The following is a 21026-nucleotide window of genomic DNA, read 5'->3' on the forward strand; positions in this document are numbered from 1 at the left end:
TCAAATCCAATTCTTAAAACATGTCACTATTCCTTTAATCACTTTGTCAAGAGGTTATTGGCGGTTGATTGTCGCTTTTATTCAAACTTAACAATTAATTTTTGACATTATCTTACCTCAAAAAATCATAATGCTTCACATATATAGAGCTTGTAGTTAAAAAAAAAAAAGGACAGTACCACATGCCAATATCAAAATTTTTTGTCATTTATCATTTAAATTGTATTTTATTGAAAAATTTTTTTAACAAAAAAAGTAGCAAAAAGTAAAACTGTCAACTAAATGAAACTTAAAAAATGTTGAATTTCATGGGCTTAATCATAATTTTGTTTACACAAACATGTTATGTAATATGTGCTCAATCCAACATGCATGTCACTAACTCTCATGAATTGTGCACAAGTGCTTTACACTTAGGACATCCACAAAAAAGCACTTGATCATTATCAAGTCTATAATACTCTATATTTGACCCATGCTCCACTACTTCACCTGAAAAAGTTCCAACGAATTATTCTTGTTGCTCTGGAAACTAGAGGGACAAGACCCACAGCTCATGAATTGTGCCAACAATAATAATAATAACAAAACTGAAATTTTCCTTAAAAATTTAAGTTGTTGAATTAATATCCTAAATTTTGGTTGCAATTAAGAGGATTGATATGGTGGGGCAAACAACAAGACTAAGGTGATCGGTGAATTCAAGTGACAACAAGGAGTGGGAAGACTTTGGCAACGATGTAACAGTTCATCGACCAAAAAGCTCTGGCACCTGTGGCTGCGGTTTAAAATTCTGCAGACATAAGACAAAAACACCACTCTCCAAAGAGAACATGAATCTACTAAAGAAATATCCCTTTAACCAAAAAGCTATGGTCCCATCCCACTCACTGGAAATTATGTGTAATATATATATTTTCTTTATTCCTTGTAACAATGAGTGGTCTCCCGTCATTGATGTTTAGCTCCATGCATAGAAAAATCTAGCGCCTTCTACTTAACACCCCAATCAAAAGAAAAATATCTACCATTACAAAGATATTCTTAATTTTGGAATTAGATTCAATGCCATATTGCAGCGTTAATTAATTTCAGCTTTATAACATTGCACCCTAGTGAAGTAAAATAGTGAATATGAAACTTTTTAATTTACTAGAGTGATAAAATTTACTATTATCTCTTAAATTTTTTTTTTCAAGATCAGATATCTTTAAATTTTAATGACAAATCATCCATAAAAAAGTTATTAATATTTAAAATTAATTTTAAATATTACAAATAAAATATTCAATTTTTATTAACTAAACTTATCTCTCGATTATTATTATTTTTTTATGTCCAAGTTAATGATTTTAGTTGTCAACTGTAAAGAAACTATTTTATTCTGACATATTTCACCGTCTTTTCTCGGAAATTCAAACTTAAACTTCAATGTTATTTCAAACTCTAACGATTGAATATTAATTGTCAGCAAAATTTAAGCTATAAAAAAGACTTCTTTTTCTTTCTCGGAGCTGCCAAGATGGACTTCGAAACTTATCTCCCTGTATTTTCCTGTCTGTCTTGCAAAGTTGTAATTTTTGTTCGTAATAACAAGTTATTTACCTATGACTTTGTACTGGTTTCTCCTAAATAATTTTCCGATATTTCATAATTGATTTGCACAACTGTCCTGTTTTTATATATAGTATGGTATTTGTATGTTTGGCCACCACTGTACCACGGCCAATCAGATATAACGAAGTCAAGCCACAAGTAAACCACCAATTAGCTTATCATTACTGTCAAAGCTCATCTCTGTTTCTATCTCTCGCTCTCTCAGTATTCACGCTTTCTCCCTCTGTCTTCTCTCTGTTTGCTCATCATGCAATGAAGAGATGTTTTCTATGGGGAGGATAATTCTGCTGTTTCATCTCCTATGTTTAGCTCTCTTGGGAGAGATCAGTACTTCATGGGCGGAAGACAGGCTTCTGAACCCATCAAAGTTGGAGATGTTCGTTGATGAGCTTCTAGATATGCCTAAAATCCAAGGTTTTGATGTGGTGAATACTTCTCCCAAAGCCAAGTCACTGACGATTGGCATGTTTAAGAAGAAATGGGTAAGTATTTCTTTCCAGTCATTCTCTGCAATCCCTTTCTTTTCAAGTTCAAATCTTCTTGCTTCTCTCCCATGTCGATTCAAGTATAACAGTTTGGACATGAAATAGTTTCTTTTTCTATCAATAGAATTCTTTATATTTATACATTGAATTTGAGTTTTAAGAGGATTCTGTTCTCATGGCGTCCTTCAGTCTCCACCGTCATAAAAGGATGCCCAAGTTAGCCAGAGTCCTGTAGCTCCACTGTGCTATTTTGGTATCTTTTGGCAAGCAATAATTGAATATAAAAAGAAACCTGCAAGTGTTCATATTTTTTAAACAATTTTTTAGTGTGTTAGTTTCAGGAAAGAATTATAAGGCAAAAACTAAAGAAAGGGAGTGGAATTGTCAAGTCCCCCTCTTCCAGAAACCAAAATGAAAAATAGGAAGTCTGTTCCTCCGTCTCCTTACTTACCTGCACTCCAAAATTGTTTTAATTAATGTAATTACACAAGTCAAGGCAAAAGTGAACAGTAGCGCTGTAAGCTTCCTACTATCTATGACCCCTTTGACAGTTGGAAGGGTGAGTGCTGTCCCGGTTCCAACCTTGCATGTTTGGTTGGGGAATGGACATTCCATTCTCTCCCTTCCTTGCTTAACAGTGATTCAAAATTTTGGTAGGTAGAGTAGGTGTTCCAAGAAATTAATAGAGCGGTCATAGCCTCCTAGGTTCTTTTTTTTCTAACTTTTATTTGTAGATTGGTTTTTTTTCTACTTAATAATAGAAAAGAATTGATTTTAATATTTATTATGCGATATTTTTAAAAAATAATTGAATAAATTAAATATTTTAAGTTACGAAATTAATTTTTAGTTTCGCTTTGATAACGCATTTTACTACTAGCTTCTTTTAACAAAAGTAATTAAATGAGGTTGGTAAATTCGAGGAGGAGGAGAGGTTGTATCCAAAGTGAATTGTCTTAAATGAATGCGGAAGCTGTCTTTCTGAGAAACCAAAATTTTGGTTGTGAAACATTGTAATTGATCTGGTTTGTCTCCTTCTGCGTTTGCAGAAATTCCACAGGGACCTCCCTTCAACGCCAGTGTTTGCCTACGGTGACTCCATGCGCACTGCAACAGTCCCTGGTCCGATCATCGAGGCCCTCCACGGCATTGACACTTACGTGACATGGCAAAATTACCTTCCTTCAAAGCACATACTGCCATGGGATCCAACGATCCCTACTGCTAAACCTGCCAACAAGAAGGGAGTCCCTACTGTAGTGCACCTCCATGGTGGAATCAATGAACCTGCCAGTGATGGAAACTCAAACTCATGGTTCACTGCTGGATTCGAAGAAAAGGGCTCTACTTGGTCGAAGAGAACATATCACTACAACAATAATCAACAGCCTGGAAATTTATGGTACCATGATCATGCCATGGGATTGACCAGAGTCAACCTATTAGCTGGCCTGATTGGGGCCTATGTTATTCGCCAACCTGATGTTGAAGGCCCGCTTCAACTTCCTTATGGTGACGAGTTTGATCGACATTTGATCGTGTTTGATCGTAGCTTTCTTACAGATGGTTCCATATACATGAATTCCACAGGGAACAATCCCTCTATACATCCGCAATGGCAGCCAGAATATTTTGGCGACGTAATCATAGTGAATGGTAAAGCATGGCCGAAACTGGTTGTACGACGTCGTAAATATAGATTCCGTATAATCAATGCCAGCAACGCCAGGTTCTTCAGATTCTTCTTCACCAATGGGTTGGAATTCATCCACGTGGCATCTGACTCAACTTATCTTGGGAAACCCGTAGTGACCGATGAAACTCTGTTGGCCCCATCAGAGATTGCCGACGTGGTCATTGACTTTTCAAAGTCAAAGACTGATGAAGCTATTCTAGCTAACGATGCATCCTATCCTTACCCATCTGGGGACCCAGTCAATGAATCAAACGGCAAAATCATGAAATTTATCATCAAGAAAAAGCCAGAGATTGACACGTGGCAGGTACCAAACAAATTGATAAAATATACCTCCCCGGATTTATCTAGTGTGGCGCAAACACGATACATAGCAATGTATGAGTACACAAGCGACATGGACGAGCCCACGCATCTTTACATCAACGGGAAACCGTACGAAGCTCCGGCAACGGAGACTCCTAAAGCCGGGACGAGTGAGATTTGGAATGTGATTAATCTAACGGAGGATAATCATCCAATGCACATTCATTTGGGACTATTCACGGTGTTGGATCAAACGGAGCTAGTGAATGAAGAGGAGTTTAAGGGATGCATGTCGAAAAAGAATGACGCGATCAAGTGCCAAATAGGCAAGTATGCACGTGGCAAGAAGATTAAGGTGCCAGCACATGAGAAGGGGTGGAAGAACGTGTACAAGATGACACCAGGATATGTGACAAAAATATTGGTTAGGTTTTCTTACATACACTCCAACACTTCATATTCCTTTGATCCAACTGTGCTGCCTGGTTACGTGTATCATTGCCATGTAAGTATATCAGCTTTTCTTCCTATATTATTAAATCAGTTGGATCGATTAATTCTGTTAATACCGGAAATGTGAACACTCCTACTCTTGGCACATATACAGATCTTGGATCACGAAGATAATGTAATGATGAGGCCCATCAAGGTGATCAAATGAGAAGCCTAAACACGGTGATTATCTTAAAAAGCTGATAGAATTTGTTTCGAGATTGAAATTTTGGAATTTCTTTCTTACTTTTATTTTCATTTTAACATTCAGTTGATCTATGCAGGAAATCGGAAGGGAAAGACTGTTAAAACAAGAAAGGCAATTGTAAAGTTGTTATATTCTTGAACTTGAGTTCTTCGTTAATTAGTGCTATAAGTGGAGGAAATATTTATCAACACAGAGAATAGAACATATGTATATGATCTAGATTTTAAAGTGTAAAATCGGTGGGGATTGTGGTTATAAAATAAAAGGCAGCTCCATCTTTATGATCTAGATAAGATGCTGCCAAAGTGTGGTTTATACTCTTTGTACACAGGTTACCTTTTTTTTTTTTTTGGTTTAATATAGACTTTAAGCGAATGGATGAATTATATGAAATATTTCCAATTTAATTCGAAGATTTGATGAATTATATGAAATAATTTTAATTAAATTTGAAGTTTAATTCAATTAATTTATAAAAACACTCTTAAAAAATAACATTATTCAATAAAATTGAGATTTAAATTTCAGTTCTTATAATTTTTCTTTTATTTCCGACGATAACCTTCTCTGTATTTAAAAAAACAACTCCATATGATTCTAATTAGAACGGAAATTAATTTGATTTATAAAACAATAATGCTAGATTGGGTCATTGTAGAGAAGAAGGTGAGGAAATGGCCCAAAATGTTTTAAGGATTAAGGGGCAAGACCGTCAATCCGCTACCAAACTGGAGAGCTAGAAATGAAAGTGCTCTGCCGCTTGCATTAGCATATATGTGTAACTCGCCTTCAAAGTTCAAACGCGAAGCAGTCCAACAGCTATAACATTCTTCTTCTTTTCCGCCAAACAATGGCGGCAGGCCGGCAGCCACAGCTCTCCAACTATGCCGTACATGGCAATCACTGTCGAATCAATTCATCACCAAATCACGACCGTCATTCGGCCACGTATCACCTGCAACGCTCCTTACTCCGCAAACAAGTTCAGTCATTTCAATCTCTTAAACCAAAATTAAAAAAAAGAAGATTTTCCTTTTTCTTTTTGATAGTAGTACATGCAAATAATTTCCGGGGAGGATTTTTTTTTTTTTTGGGGCTAGGGGGGGATTCAGTGGAAGAGGGATTACACGAGCGTAATGATTGTGCAAACGGAGTGGGGTTCAGCATCGGAGGGTTCGCGGGTGATATTCTGCCTGTTGCTCTTGCCTTATCCTCCGTCGTTGATTGTCTCATTTCACATCGTAGTGTAAGAGTGTAAGACTTTTTTCTTTTTCCTTTCTTTGTTAGGGTTTCAAAGAAATTAAATTTAATCGTATCAAATTAGTGCTATTAAAATTTTGCAGGTTCTGAATGCAGCAATGCTTTACTGGCCCATGCCTTGTGTAATGTATGTTGAAGGTTATGCTCTGGACCGCTTTGCGCTAGTCTTATGGGCTTTGCAACCTGTTCACCAAAACAAGGTTATTTATTTCTTTATTTAAAAAAATTTTCAAATACTTTTTTGTTTCAAATCTAATGTTCAAGTTTGAGTTTCATGGATTTAGTCTATATGGATAAGTTAAGATTTTGGAACATTTTTATGATATTGATGTTAAATAATTTGTAATGCTAAAAGTTTGCAAAGAAATCATGAAAAATTCATATAGAATGTAGAGAAGCTAAGAGTTTTAAGGGTTAAAAAAAAGAAAGAATATGACATAATTTTGGGACATTTGAAAAATAAAGATGGACATTCAATTTGAGATGATACATAATAAGCCTAATTACTCTTAGCTTTATAGCTGGTTGTGTTAAATTGCTAGCATTTAACTTTACCGAGCTTTTGACTTGATGCAGGTGGGATTGGTTCTTGATGCTGGCATAGGAGAGCATCGTTGAATCTGCCATTTGCAAGTAGCTGATGCCACTAGGGCTTCCCTTGGATTGCCGCTTGTTGAATATGTTGTCACTGACACCTCATTAGAGGTAACAGTTTAATTTAGCTGAGAAGAGATACTTAAAGTGCTGAACTCAAATTTGCCAATTGGGAACAGAAAATATAAAACATTTCCAGCGGTAGAATGCTATAGTTTCTTCTTCACATTGGTGCTCTACTAGCTGAAAAAGATGCATATCAAATTGTGATATATAAAACTATAAATTGCATCTCCTCGTAGCAAAATTGCACTATTGCTTGCATGTTTTAGGTACAAATTTTTAAGGTTTGAGCTGGCATGTCACTGCTTAATTTTTGTTGTTCTTGATCTTAGTTGAAGGAAAATTTGACTTTATAAAGACCAAAGAAGAGAATAACCTGATGCTCTACAAACTAAAACAAGTTTTGTAGGTGGAAAAGTGGGTCAATCCAACAACTGGGCAATCAACAGGTAGGATTAAACACCCTGATTCTTAACTGCGGGCTGTTAAGGATTTAGTCCAACAATCACAAGTGGATGCTGTTGCTGTTGTTGGGTGGTTCTCGGATGAAGTGGATGATCTTTTGATGTCTATGGACTTGGAATAGTAAGGCAATTATTTATTCTCTTTGACTTCTTGAGTAAAGTGCAAAGAATCTATTATTTTACCATTTGGAAAGTCTTTTATAAGTGCACACAGAAGGTGAAAGTTTCTGATGATAATTTTCTTTGATGAACTTGAACTTTGCACTGAGTGTATGCAATTGGTTGTTTTATTCAAATTACCTGAGAATTAACACGGTTGGAAGAAGTCTTCTAATTAGTTTTGAACTTTTTGGCTTTTCAATATCATAGATAAAGGATAGATGCTAATAATACTACCCTTTTTCCCTTTGCTCTGCTTACTTTTCCCTTGTTAGTAAGTCGTATTAATTTGAATTTTCCATTAAATTGATTTTAAATGAGCTGTGTACCCATGAACACTGCTTGAGCTGTGGCTATAATTTGCCTTACACTTACAAACTATGTTAAGATACATGAGCATTATTGATGTAGAACAAGTACTCTCAAATAATAACACTTAAGTGATAATCAGTAAATCTCAATCAAAATCTCCAAAATCTCAAGAATTCTTAAAACTTGTATACCAAATTCCAAAATGTCAGAATCTCATAAACCAAAACCTACTAGACATCAAAATAACGTAGGTTTTTATAAGCTAAATCCCAAAGCAAAATAGCACATATTTCCCTAAAACCACAAATGCTTGAGAAATGGCTCTTTATCCATGAGAATTGTTGAGCTGTGGGTAATAGTTGCCTAATACTTAATAGTTGCCTAATACTTAGAGACTATATTAAGTTGAAGGAAAATTATTGATGTATAAGAACTTAACAAGTGCTGTCAAACAATAACACTCCATTGATAATCTGAAAATCTCAAGAATTCTCAAAATCTATGTATCAAAATATCGAAAATATCAATATCTTATAAACGAAAACCTGTTAGAAACTAAAATAAAATAGGTTTTCATAAGTTAAACCCCAAAATCTAATAAAAACACAAAATAGCTAATGTAACCAGTATGCCTAAAACCCTAGTACATGAGAAATAAGCAAAATATTAACTAATAAAATAACTTAAATTATCTAAAATATCCTAAATTTATGCTTAGTATTGTTGAGTAACATAGCTTTTTTAGAAAAGCATGTTATCTTTCAGAACTGTCCTCTTCAAGATTATTTCTTCCTAATCAAATTCAAACAACTAACACTTTATTTGATTGTTATTTTTAACTATTACTTGTCTTCAAAGAAAAGAAGAGAAGAAGGAAAATCTAATTAATGTTTCATTAACACAGTTTAATTGCCTCCTTCAGTTTTATTTGAGTCCGTCAACCTCACAGCGATCATACAAGTTATTTATCTCTAGAAAAACCATTTGCAGAAAGATTATCTGCCATAGAGTTTGCTTCTATGAGGTTTAAGGAAAGATGCCTTTTCAATCCTCCGAGTGCAGAATTTTATTCTGTTAAACTAGGCAAAATAGTTTCAGGGCTTATCAGAATTTATCCTGATGACTATATTTTTCCTTTGAATTTGAAATGAGAGACACGTTAGAAATCATCATTTGCATAAAAATGCAGTATTTCTATAATTTAATGCAGTGGAATTATAATTAGCATTGAAATCAGAAGCTTAAACACATGATAACCAATGCAATGGCATATTTTGTGCAGGTCAAGGTCTCAAACTATTGGGAAGCTATAGGTGTTATTGCAGCTCATAAGGCAGGAATTGGCCCAAATTCTCTTCATAGAAACACAGTTGATGGCATTCACTGCCCTTCTGACATTGTTCCAGCTAATGAATTTGCAGTTTCAAGAGCCACATTCATTACTTAATCATAAAGTATGGATAGTGTTCTTTGAAAGTGAAGATACAAATTAAATGAAGTCATCATTCTTTGATTCATATAACAGTGATGCAAGAGTTTTTGTTTCTATTATCTTTTTGGCGAGACCTCAAGGGAATGTAGAACATGCTTTGGTTGAAAAATTTTACTATTACATATATTTTTGACTGAAATAATGTCTATTAATTTCAACATACCATAGTGCTTGAGATTTGATTGAAGGTGATTCCATATCCATGATGTGAGCTGGTAAGCACGGTGATTGGCTTTTGCAGGTCTAAAGTTGAAGTAGAACAGCTGTAAAAGTTGAATCCGAAGCTACCAATTTGAAAGGAGCACCACTGAAATTTGACTGGGAATACCAATATTCAACCAACTGGAACGAGGTTGTTGAGATTTGTTTTTGATAGGGGGCAGAACTCTGATGGAACATAAAACCGTAAGTCAGTGCACCTAGTGCCTCGAATTGTTTTAGTAAAGTAGTTTAACTTGATGTAGACACTAACTTCTTGTTTTTTTTTTTTTTTTTTTTTTTTATCAGATTGGCTTAATTCTTAGACAGCAGTGCCCCCGATAAAGCTTATAGTATGATATTGATACTGTGTAGGCTTTTACTGCTGTTATTGCTTTTAGAAAGCAACCAAAGCCCTAATATTTTGGTTTGTCATACACGTTAAGGTCATGTAGAATGATTAAGGTAGCACATTGGAGGACTGAGTTAGGATCCAAAGTATTTCAAGTAATATATTGTTAATACCTTTGCATTTTGAAAAGAGAAATTTATTAAATTATTTTGAAATGTATTTGTGAGTAAAATATAGGAATTATAATTATTTAAAAAAGTCAAGGAATCTAATCAGCACCAATGATTAGAAAGATAATACTCGTGCTATCAATCATATTGTGGTATAATGTTCCTTTGTTTAAAAAATACCGTGTACTATCAGCTCTTGCTCCTGAAGACTGTTCTATTTTATTGCCAAAATTATTACTCCATACAATATGAGAAGAGCATGGATGCTTATCACATATGATATTTTATATTTGTATATATATGAGTGACTGATTGTTAAGATGTTTTGTTATTGTTCGTGAAACAATAGCTCAGAACCAAAAAAAAAAAAAAAAAAACTATCAGTCAACGTAAAAACATGTGATGGTGCCAACTCCATTTTTCTTCTTTTACTATATTCCCCATTCTCACTGATCCAGACCTTGCTAGGACCAAGAAATCAAGCAAGGCTACACAAATTAAGCACTGAATATAATATGAAAATTTGTAATATATATTCCTTTCGTCCCAATTACTGTCAAAATTTTATTTTTTTAATCAAATAAATCAGTAATAATTAAAGTTTCATTGAATAATATAATTTTTAAGTATATATTTGTTAAACATAATTTAATCAAATATTTAAAATAATGAAGATCAGAATTCAAAAAAAAAAAAAGATAAAAAAAATCAAATTGAAACCTTATTTATAGAACTGACAGGAGCAATGAAAAGGAAACATGGAAAAGGATGGATAAGATTTAACTGTTGGCGAAAGACAAAGACATATACTTAACAGCAACTAACTAACAAAACACGAGAAAAAAAAAAAAACTTTCATTTGCCATTTGCTGTCTAGGTATCATTCGGAAGTGTAGTAAAGATGCAGCCACACGCACGCAATCACGCATTTGCAAACCACCAGTCAACTCAACGAACCTTTTTTTCTCTCTAATTTACATCTATACAACAACCAACGTCCCTAACTGTATATATTCCCTCATTTGCTTATATTTTCCTTTGCTATCTAGGGAATGGTGGGTATTTCTTCTTTTTCTTTCGTTCTTTCTTTGCTTGTTTCAAGAAGATTGTACCTCTTTGGCGATTGCCAATCTGATTTCGTATACTTAGAAGTAGGAGTGGAGAGAAGGCAATGAGGAAGCCTTGCTGTGATAAGCAAGACACAAATAAAGGGGCATGGTCGAAGCAAGAAGATGAGAAGCTCATAAATTACATTCGAAAACACGGTGAAGGTTGTTGGCGTACTCTTCCCCGGGCTGCAGGTTAGTACTTGTTAACTGCAGTGCAGTCTCAATTGCCGTATGCATATATGTTAACAGAAAAACAAAGAAGAAAATTATTGTTAGTTGCCAAGGATGACTAATAAAGAAAGGAATTTCATGAATGATACTAATTGTAATATTATTGCTGGTTTTTTTTTAATGGTTTAGGGCTCCTTCGCTGTGGTAAAAGTTGTAGGCTGAGATGGATAAACTATCTAAGGCCTGACCTTAAAAGAGGCAACTTTGCTGAAGATGAAGAGGATCTCATTATCAAGCTTCATGCACTCTTGGGCAACCGGTATGAATACGATATATGTATATATATTTCTCTTGTTGAAGAAACTTGGTTTTGTTTGAACATAGCTATTTCTCCAGCCGGAATTAATTTTAATATTCTCCTTATTATTAGAATTTTTGATCTTTTGAAAAAGCAAGATGAAGGTTTGTTAGAGAAATGCAAGTACAATTTTCCCAAGAAAAAAAGGGAAACTCAAAACAGTCTTATTAATAGTCTTGTGTTATCATGCAACAAATAAGTTTCTTCTTTTCTTTTTTAATATCATAAGAAATTGCTTACAAAGTTTTGAATCTCTAACCTCGGTTTCCACAGCCAGAAAAGCTTTAACAATCGAGCCTTCAATTATGCTTAGTATTGTTTTAATTACTATATATAATAATGGAAACATTTTCAGGTGGTCCTTGATAGCTGGAAGATTGCCTGGAAGAACCGACAATGAAGTGAAGAATTACTGGAACTCTCATTTAAAAAGGAAGCTTATAAACAAGGGTATCGATCCAAATAACCATCGGTTAATCAACCACAATGTGCTTCCTCGCGCTGAAAATCCACGTAATTCCACTAGTACTAGTGCAACATCATCTAGTTCAAAAGTCCCAGCAGCTACCAATAATATTAATCCAACAGTGAAATCCCGATGTGACAATGATCAAATTTCTGATGCTGCAAGTTGCATGGAGGATGAGCCATGCAATCAGCTCCCTGATCTGAACCTAGATCTCACCATCAGTATTTCATCTCCTTCCATTGCTAAACTTGAAAATCAGGAACAAAACCACAAACAGCCCAACATATCGAGGGACCTAGAATTGATCTCCCCATCTCCCACACTTGTTCTCTTTCGATAGTCAGTTTGCTTCTCCAAAGGAAGATAATAGACAAAAACCCTTAACTTGGCTTGGGTATTATATACTGATGATGAATTGGATTCAGGTGTACATCATCTAAATATTAGTCATTGGCACTCCCGTTTGTGGAAAACCCAAGAAAAAGGGTGAGGAAAGGGATTACTTGACAAAGGGGATCCTTAGATAATCAGCCCAAAAAGGAGGGGAAAACTAGATACTCTTCAACATACTTAAATCTGAATCCATTGCTGCTAAGAATACCTAAAATTTACTAGGTGGTGCATAAATCACCGATCAAGCCAAGTACATTGTAATTCATTATTGTTAATTAGTTGTACAATTAAAATCCACTGGATCAACATACATGTAGCAATAATTAAGCGGCATAAATATATGCATGCCTTTAATCTGATAGAACTGAAAACGTGATTTTTTTTTTTTTAATTTCTTGTTCTCAATGGCTCCTCCTAGTATTGGATTTGATGCTATTTACTGCATGGGCATGGCTTAATTTGTTTCGTTGTAACAAATACATATTGTATCCATCCTACAAGCTGATAAATACTGACTAATTGTCTCTTCAAAGAATAAATTTCTTCATCAATTTATTTCCCAATTTGATTATGTTGCTATAAAAATTCTGGGTAAAAAAAAGAAGAATCTACTACGTCTACAACAAAAGCTTAGAAATGAAGACATCGGAAACATACGAACAATGATGTTAGGAAGTACTTAAGATCAAATAATTTTTGTGGGGCTTTTGAAATTGAATGTCTCTTTCAGGGTACAAAATATGCATTCAGTGCATAGTTCATGAAGTCAACATGTGTCTATCCTTGTTGATGAGAAGCACTGAATATCAATTTCACTCAAAGAATTGCCATTAACTTACCCTTACATACACACACACACACACACACATACATGCATACATTGCATGCAAGTATGTATGTATGTACAATTAATTCATCATAGGAAATATGCATGGTTGGTTAAGGATGTGTATGACAAGTTCGAGGTACACATTAGGGTTTTCCATTTTTCCAATGCAAAGACCATGCAGTTTCTCTTCAAGCACCAAACATTCAAACAACCATACGGCTGATGTATTTTGACACCAGCTTCTGCACTTACTATGTAGTTTGCATATGCACCAGCCAACTAACGCGAGGTCACAACATTTTTAAAATTTCATCTTGTCGCATAATTATTACATTTTTCACAATAAAAACTTGTTTATTCATTAAATAATGTCTAGGATTTCAAAAGTCTTATCTAATGCTCGACTAAGTTTAGATCAAGCGATTAGTTTAGCCCGTGGATAAGTTTACATGTTATTTAAAAAAAAAAAAGATAATGGCATTTGAATAGTAGTAGTTAGACATATCCAACGGACTATATGTCGAAGTCTAAAGGTTTATCCAATATTTGGGAGGATTACGGTAAAAATATGAGGCTTACTAAATGGTTTTGGACAAAAAAAAAAGAAAAGAGAGCTGTTCAAAAATAGGTCAAGCCTTGACTCCAACATTCAAAGCTTGAAAGTGATTAGATTCAATCTGAATTATAAAATACATTTATTTTTTACTTTTTATATTTATATATGCCATATAATTTATACCACATAAAGGATAAATATATATAATATTATAGTGTAAACATTAAAAAATAGGTTAAGTTATTTGTGTTTTAAAACTTAATAAAAAAACAAAAATACTAAAAACTACATAAAAAGCTACTCAAACTACAGCTCCTACGTCCTACATTTAATTAGATGCAATTGAATAAAGGCTATGAATTTATTAGCAGCACACGGTTTATACAGTTAAAGGCTATGAATTTATTAGCAGCACACGGTTTATAGAGTTAAAACTAGTTTTCTGTATTGGGCCACACATAATTAAACGAGGGAAACTAAATAAGCACGCATTGGCTGGTAAATCAAATTAGATTGGTGCGTGGCATGAGAGTTTCCTAAATCTTTCATACCTACAAGTCTTCCTTTGAAGCATGCATGGTTACGGTTTGGTATGGTGTGTTTTCCTTGAGAAATTTAAGGTATAGCCAGCCACTTGCTGCATTTTGGGAGACGGACCTAGAACTTTAATTAATCCACAAGTCATGTTTATATATTTGGAATTGGTAATATTACATAGGTAATGTAGTTAACCCACTTACATTCGGGATAATTTTTTGTGCTGAGTTGCGGTTTCAGGGTATTTTTGAAAAGACAGAAGAGAAGATTAGTTAGAGGCAAATGTAGAAAATGTTTTTTGCGTTTATACTCTAATGTGTAAGTTAGAAAAAACGAGATTGGAAAGAGAGTTATGGGGAGAAGATGGAGTGGTGTGTGTGTTATTTTCGTGGTGTCTAGACCTTTATATTTATAAATAAGTAATAAAAGACCATTGGGGGACAATAAAGAGACTATTGAACTGACATGGTCTTGAGAATATTAGACCGACCTAACATGTTAGGTTGATATAAATGTCAAAATTACCCCTGATTGTTTGTTGAAGGTTTCTAACATGGAAAAAAGATTACTATACCATTTTAACTACTAAACACTCATAACATTCTGTTTCCCTTATGAAGTAGTCTGAGTATTAGATTGCTCGACATAGGATCAGTACATTCCATGTAGATCCAGTAGAAAAAAGAAGATGACATAAAATGTGATTCTTCAAAGCTGACATCATGGAGGAGATCGATATTGAAAGATAAATAGCTTAGAGTCGTGGTCCGATCTGGTGAAGGTCTGATCTTACGCATACATCTTGAGTTGAGTGCATTGTTGGTTTGAAGGACATTAAAGTGTTAATCATTTGAGATTATCCAAGGTTATTAATGGAGTTCATTTGATCGACATGAGACTTGTGTTCTATTCCAGGAGTTTGAATTTGGGTTTTTACTTTGAACTTTGGTGACGAGCTGGGCATCCAATCTGCTCTAGGGAGTTGTTTGGTTTGGTTAGTTTGAGATAGGGTTTGTCTGATCTAGTTGGTTAACATCAGGTTTATCTGGTTTGGTCAGTCTGATGACATTAAATAAGGAAATAGGTAGTTTGAATAAAAATTTTAAATAGAGAAGATGAAAATACATCTGTCCATCTTTAATCTAATATGTGGTATGATCTGTGCCATTTATTTGATCATCATGTGATTATTTAAAGGGTTGTTAGGGCTCCATTTTTTTTACCTTTTTGTTTTTTTAGCTCTCAATTAGATCTGAATTTTCGGACCTTAAAAGCTTTCCAACCTTAAAGTTTTTTAACACTTTCTTCGATATGTATTTTTAACTATGTCTTTTAACGAAAGTTTTGGAGAGGTTATAAGTTATAAGGTAAAACCTAAGGGGTCAACTCGGGTAAGACAACAATATGATTCCACCAGTCATCAGATGTCATAATTATGAGATGATAGCCTACTAATTTAACTTGATGTTCGACGAAAAGCAATAGCAAAATAAAGAAAATGCTTAGGCAAAGGGAGGACAGATTCTGTGCATAGAGAAACTGTGTGCTCAAATAGATTTTGACTTATAGAATCCATCATTTGTTTCTATCTCTTAGGTTGGTCTATTTTTTATGATCGACTTTTTTTTTTTATCTTCAGTTGTTTCCCTTTCTAAGGTTTGGTTTCATCAATTTTTTTCTACTTCTACTTTTCCTCCTATCGATGCTCCTTTTGTCATTTTCATTCCATTTCAGTCAATTTTTCTTGAGATCTCTTCCTTTCTCGAGGGGTCTCTACCTCGTCATTGTTTTATTAGAGTTGTATTGCTCTCAGCCATAATTTCACCTTGAAATCTTGGTCCTCTTCATGAGTTAAAGTCTTATGATGGTGAAGATTATGATGAGGAAGGTTTTGAGGAGGAATAAGAGGAAGGGATTACCTCGACTAAAAAAAATGACGAAAAGAAGAGAAATCTTACGGAGCAAGATAAACTGGTCGAGGTCTATATATATATTTCTTGTGAACTCAACATGACCCTCAAAGATGTGATAAACGAACTAAAGGGCATGACAAAATTAAAAAAATTATCCTAACACATGTTCAGCTCATCACGTTCGTGCTTTAGTGATGACTTTTCTTTTTCTTAGAGAATGGTACAGTATAATAATGTCAAACTCTTCAGACCAGGTTATTGATAGACTGAGCCACATTGGCTCTTTGTGTATTGGGATTCTTTTGTTGTCAGTCTGAGGTTTTTAATTTATTTTTTATTTGTTTTAATTTTTAATTCTTATAATTTAACTATCACTCAGTTCACTCCCAACTTTATATAGTACATAGTTGCTTTCATCATTCTTTGTTAACATCTACATATTTTTCTTTCTCTCCCTCTATTTAGAGAATTTTTTTCTATTAAAATGCACTCCAATGATAGGAGGTAGTATTATGTAATAGCTCGACCCGATATGAAACTATTCGTCAATTGTTCAAGCTTAATAAAAAATTAAAAGTTCCCCTTCCTTTGTCTTAAAAAAAAAAAAAAAAAAAAGATAGCCAACTTGAGGTTGAGACCTAGAAAATAAGAACTGTGCTCGACATTATTATGGACTCATTAGTGGCTTTTTTTATCTTAGATCTATCAAATTGAGATAAAATAATAAAGCACGCTAGTAGGGAGAGCTCATTATTGATGCCCACAAGTTGACCTCCCTTGAGGCCCAAAAAACAAAAAAATCAACTCGGAGCTCTATCTTGCGAGAGGGATAAGGTTATAAACCCCTATTACATCGCTCTCTCACAGCCCAAAAAACAAAGGTTATGGTTGGTCAGAATCTCTCCTTAACATCAGCACCAGCACTAGCACTTTTTTCTTTCAAAAAAAATTAAAGGTGAAGGTCTCTTTTCCTATTTTAAAAAATATTGAGGCTAGGATGTTAAAGCCCAACTCGAAAAAGATCTGTATAAGCTTGGAGTACACTCTTGTTGATGACCCCATTACCAACCTAACTGTGGCGAAGAGGTTTTACAAAGTTGTTGTCCATCATCTTAGTAAACACTACTGACTTCAGCATAATTTTCTTATTATTTTTTATTTTGCTAAGTCTAAAAGCTTGTTCTACACAATCCAATAAAAATTCCCACCTCAGCCTTGAGAGAACACTAACAAAGCCCTTTATCACACCTACTTTGCTATAGCTTATTTGCTTAAGGTTGAAAAAGATATTGATGTCTTAGTTAAAGAGCATAAGAAAAGCTTGGATGCTTTGGACAATGTTAGATCTAGCTTCAATGCATCCTAAAAAAAAAAAAAAAAGGTTGAGCTGAAGAAAAAGAATAACAAGCTAACAGCAAAGCTAAAAGCTATCCTGGTTGATAAAGCTTTAGTTGAGTTAATGAGAAAGTAGGTTGAGCTTAAGTTTAACAATACTCAGGTCGAGATAATAAGGTTGAAGTTTGAGCTAAATACCAAAGAGAAAGAGGGAGAAGATATGAAGAAGAAGGCCACGAAAGAGTTTAAGGCCTTCAACAAATGCCTTTAGATAAAAGTAAAGTTTTTTTTAAAAAATGGTGGGTGCCTTTCAGTTGGCCAAATATGAGGTACAATTTAAAATTTTCACCCTTAGCCTCGACCTATTTGATATTGATATCAACAATATCAAATTGATGCCTCTTTCAAATCAGCCTGAAAAAAAAAAAAAAAAGAGAAAGAGAAGGATGATGTTGAGGTAATGAACATCAAGCTCAAGGTTGTTTTAGGTGCTGAACATAAGATAAAGGAGGTTGAAGAGGGTGAGGTCATTGCTATTACTTCTACTAATGATGGTTTACCCCTGCTATTACTATTATCGATGTTGCTGACAAGTGATTTTTTTTAACTTTTGTAAATTTTTGGTTGATGTATAAGGTTTATTTTTGTAATAACCTCTGATTTTACTGACCTACCTAGCAAACAACTTTTGTACTTGATAGAAAATGAAATAAAATTTTTTGTTCAATTTAGTCTAAGCTTTAGTTCAATTCTGTTATAATTTTTTCTTTATTTGCTCAAGTTTAAGCATAATTAATCAAAGAAATTTGAGTCCAATTAACTGAATTGAGAATTTACATAATCACTTGGATTAATGAACTTAAGAATACATCTAAGTTTTAGGTTAGATTTTGCTAGATTAGTTAGGCATAGGCTCATTGAGCAAAATTTGATTTTTGCATTCAAGTACAATATACAAATGTGAGCTTGATTTAGATCGAGTTATTGAAAGTAGACCTTTAAATTATTTATATTCTATGTCCTTCGATGACGTGACCATTCATATTTTATAATTTGTAAGTTGCATCATGGATGATCTCTTTAACTACATATGATCTTTCTTAGGTTAAGGCTAATTGCCACCTTGATCATCTATTCTTGAGGTTTTAACTTTTTTAAGTACCAGGTTACTCTTTTTGATATGTTTATGTCGAACATTTTTATTATAATAATTGGTCACCTTTTGTTGATGAGTTGCTATCCATGCTAGGACTATGTCCTTCTATTCTTTAACGAGGTTTAGGTTGGCCCTATGTATTTTTTTATTTCTTTCTTCTAAGTTTAATTTGACTCTCAAGCTCAGAAGGTAGATTTTAACAAGTATCATGACCTTTATTTTAAATGTTAGATAGAATGAGGTTTCACTTATTGATACCTTTGTACTTATCCTCAAAACCTATAGCCTTTGGTAGCTTATTAGTCCATTTCCCTTTTGTTGCATTGAGTTTCTTTTTCAAAGTTTCTAATATTATCTTGTTCATATATTTGACCTGTCCATTAGACCAAAGGTGAGCAACCGACGTAAACCTGAGGTCGATGTGAAGATTTGAACATTATTCTTTGAATTTTAGGTTTTCAAATTATTTGTCATTGTCCGTTATTAGAGACCAAGGTAAGCTAAATCTACATACTATATTTTTTATACAAATTTTTTGACTTGGGCCTTGTAGTAGTGGCTAAGGCTTTGACTTCAAGCTATTTCATGAAGTAATCTATCATTACTAAGACAAATCTCTTTTTGCCCATGGTTGAGGGTGAACAGTCTAATGATGTCCATTCTTTACTACATAAAAGGCCATAGGCTGATGATAAGGGTGAGTATGATCGAGGGGAGATGTTGCATATGAGTAAATCTTTGACATTTATCATATTTCTTTACCAATTTGGTTGCTTCTTTTTTTATAGTGTGCCAATAGTAGCTTTGCCTAAATACTTTATAGGCTAATGGTCGAAGTCTGAGGTGGGTTTCACATATTCTTTCATAGATTTTTCGTAAGACATAGTCTGCTTCTACCTCATCAACACATCTTAAATAAAGCAGACTAAATGATCTTTTGTATAATTTTTTTCTTAATTATCATGTACTGAAAAGCCTTTTTATTAATGTTTTAGCTTGCATTTTTTTTTTTGGGTAGTGTTTATGTGGTTAGGTATGCCTTGATAGACGTCATCCGGGTTTTTTTTTTTATTATCTATCATATAAGCTTATCTTCAGTACTTTTATGTGTTAGGTCTTTTATCAAGACTTGTTATGAACTTTTTGTTGTTATTCCTGAAGCCAAATTAGATAAAGAGTCTATAAGTAAATTTTTTACCTCAGTATTTTTTTTATTTCAGCCTTTTTGAAGTTAACCACTAAGGCCAACTTTTTATCCAAATATTTTAAATTTCATCTTTTCGAGCTCTAAATTCCTCATTTATTTGACTGACCACTAGCTGAGAATCACTATATGCAATTATATATTAGACTTTGAGCTTGGTTGCCAACCTCAAGCCAGTTATCCATGCCTCATATTTTGCCTCATTGTTGGATGCTTTGAACTTAAATCTTAAAGTGTATAAGTAATGAAATCCTTCTGGGCTGATCATAATAAGATCAACCCCTTTACTATGGTTCGTGGCTGAACCATCAACATAAAGCTTTCAATTTTTGAATTTTAAGGTTTTTTTTTTCTTTAGTTGGCTTTCAGCATGTATCAAGGTGAACTCTACGATGAAGTCTGCTAGCATATGAGATTTTAAAGTCGACTTAGGTAAAATGTGCAGGTCAAACTCGCTAAGCTCTACTGCCCATTTGATTAACCTCCCTGACATTTCTAACTTTTATGAGACCTATCTCAATGGTTGGTTAATCAATACGTGGATCACATGGGCTTAAAAATATGGCCTAAGTTTTCTGGCCTAAGTGACAACTATGTAAGCTAAATTTTCTATATCGTTGTAGTTAATTTCTAACCCTGTTAATACTTTGCTCATAAAATCATTCGTTATTGCTTTCTTTCTTCCTCTTGGACCAAAATCGAGCTGATAACTTGGTTTATGGTGGCTAAGTATAGGTATAAGATTTTGTTGGACCTTGATTTAAACAGAATCAATAAAGAGGATAAGAATTCTTTAAGTTATTCAAAAGCTTTTTGACACTGAAGGGTCCATTTGAAGTCAAAGATATTTCTAAAAATTTTAAAAAATGACAGATATTATTTTGTTGACTTGGACATGAACAACTCAGGATAGCTATTTTGTTAGTTAACCACTATACTTCTTTCACCAAAGTCGATGCCTTCATGTTTAAGATTGCTTGAACCTTTTTTGGGTCTGTCTTTATCCTTCTTTTGTTGATCATGTAACCAAATAACTTACTTAACATGACTTTAAAGGCACATTTGCTCTAGTTAAGCCTCATATTATATTTTCTCAAAGTGTTGAACATCTTTTTAAGGTATTCCAAG

The 21026-nt window shown here is 33.9% G+C and overlaps 3 protein-coding genes across 9 annotated transcripts; all 3 read left to right on the plus strand.

Annotated features, from left to right (window-relative positions):
* The first annotated feature begins 1466 nt into the window (after positions 1-1466).
* LOC111317507 (multicopper oxidase LPR1-like) lies at positions 1467-5217 on the plus strand. 2 transcript variants are annotated; one of them, XM_022919940.2, is made up of 4 exons: positions 1467-2099; positions 3152-4609; positions 4712-4779; positions 4868-5217. In XM_022919940.2, exons 1-3 carry the CDS (start codon positions 1878-1880, stop codon positions 4763-4765), a joined length of 1734 nt encoding a protein of 577 aa, XP_022775675.2. In that variant the 5' UTR covers positions 1467-1877; the 3' UTR covers positions 4766-4779; positions 4868-5217. The 2 variants fall into 2 exon arrangements, with proteins under 2 accessions (XP_022775675.2, XP_022775674.2); XM_022919939.2 differs by having other exon boundaries at positions 4881-5217.
* Positions 5218-5367: 150 nt separating this feature from the next.
* Positions 5368-9913, plus strand: LOC111317702 (uncharacterized). 6 transcript variants are annotated; one of them, XM_089753780.1, is made up of 7 exons: positions 5368-6058; positions 6129-6264; positions 6641-6769; positions 7054-7306; positions 8939-9110; positions 9390-9553; positions 9656-9913. In XM_089753780.1, exons 1-3 carry the CDS (start codon positions 5655-5657, stop codon positions 6680-6682), a joined length of 582 nt encoding a protein of 193 aa, XP_089609906.1. In that variant the 5' UTR covers positions 5368-5654; the 3' UTR covers positions 6683-6769; positions 7054-7306; positions 8939-9110; positions 9390-9553; positions 9656-9913. The 6 variants fall into 6 exon arrangements, 5 of the variants coding, with proteins under 5 accessions (XP_089609906.1, XP_089609903.1, XP_089609900.1 ...); XM_089753777.1 differs by having other exon boundaries at positions 7123-7311; XM_089753774.1 differs by having other exon boundaries at positions 7123-7306.
* Positions 9914-10878: 965 nt separating this feature from the next.
* LOC111317508 (myb-related protein 308-like) lies at positions 10879-12757 on the plus strand. The gene is made up of 3 exons (XM_022919941.2): positions 10879-11169; positions 11338-11467; positions 11862-12757. Exons 1-3 carry the CDS (start codon positions 11040-11042, stop codon positions 12313-12315), a joined length of 714 nt encoding a protein of 237 aa, XP_022775676.2. The 5' UTR covers positions 10879-11039; the 3' UTR covers positions 12316-12757.
* Positions 12758-21026: the final 8269 nt, after the last annotated feature.

This window comes from Durio zibethinus, chromosome 2 (genome assembly GCF_047325235.1).
Source record: "Durio zibethinus cultivar Kanyao isolate XHJ-2024 chromosome 2, ASM4732523v1, whole genome shotgun sequence".
Lineage (NCBI taxonomy): Eukaryota > Viridiplantae > Streptophyta > Magnoliopsida > Malvales > Malvaceae > Durio > Durio zibethinus.

Coding starts and splice junctions, on each gene's coding strand:
- LOC111317702 (XM_089753780.1), top strand. CDS start 5,655: ATGGCGGCAGGCCGGCAGCCACAGCTCTCCAACTATGCCGTACATGGC. Junction 6,059..6,128: donor TCACATCGTAGTGTAAGAGT/GTAAGACTTTTT, acceptor GTATCAAATTAG/TGCTATTAAAATTTTGCAGG. Junction 6,265..6,640: donor AACCTGTTCACCAAAACAAG/GTTATTTATTTC, acceptor GACTTGATGCAG/GTGGGATTGGTTCTTGATGC.
- LOC111317508 (XM_022919941.2), top strand. CDS start 11,040: ATGAGGAAGCCTTGCTGTGATAAGCAAGACACAAATAAAGGGGCATGG. Junction 11,170..11,337: donor TACTCTTCCCCGGGCTGCAG/GTTAGTACTTGT, acceptor TTAATGGTTTAG/GGCTCCTTCGCTGTGGTAAA. Junction 11,468..11,861: donor CATGCACTCTTGGGCAACCG/GTATGAATACGA, acceptor AAACATTTTCAG/GTGGTCCTTGATAGCTGGAA.
- LOC111317507 (XM_022919940.2), top strand. CDS start 1,878: ATGTTTTCTATGGGGAGGATAATTCTGCTGTTTCATCTCCTATGTTTA. Junction 2,100..3,151: donor GCATGTTTAAGAAGAAATGG/GTAAGTATTTCT, acceptor CTGCGTTTGCAG/AAATTCCACAGGGACCTCCC. Junction 4,610..4,711: donor GTTACGTGTATCATTGCCAT/GTAAGTATATCA, acceptor GCACATATACAG/ATCTTGGATCACGAAGATAA.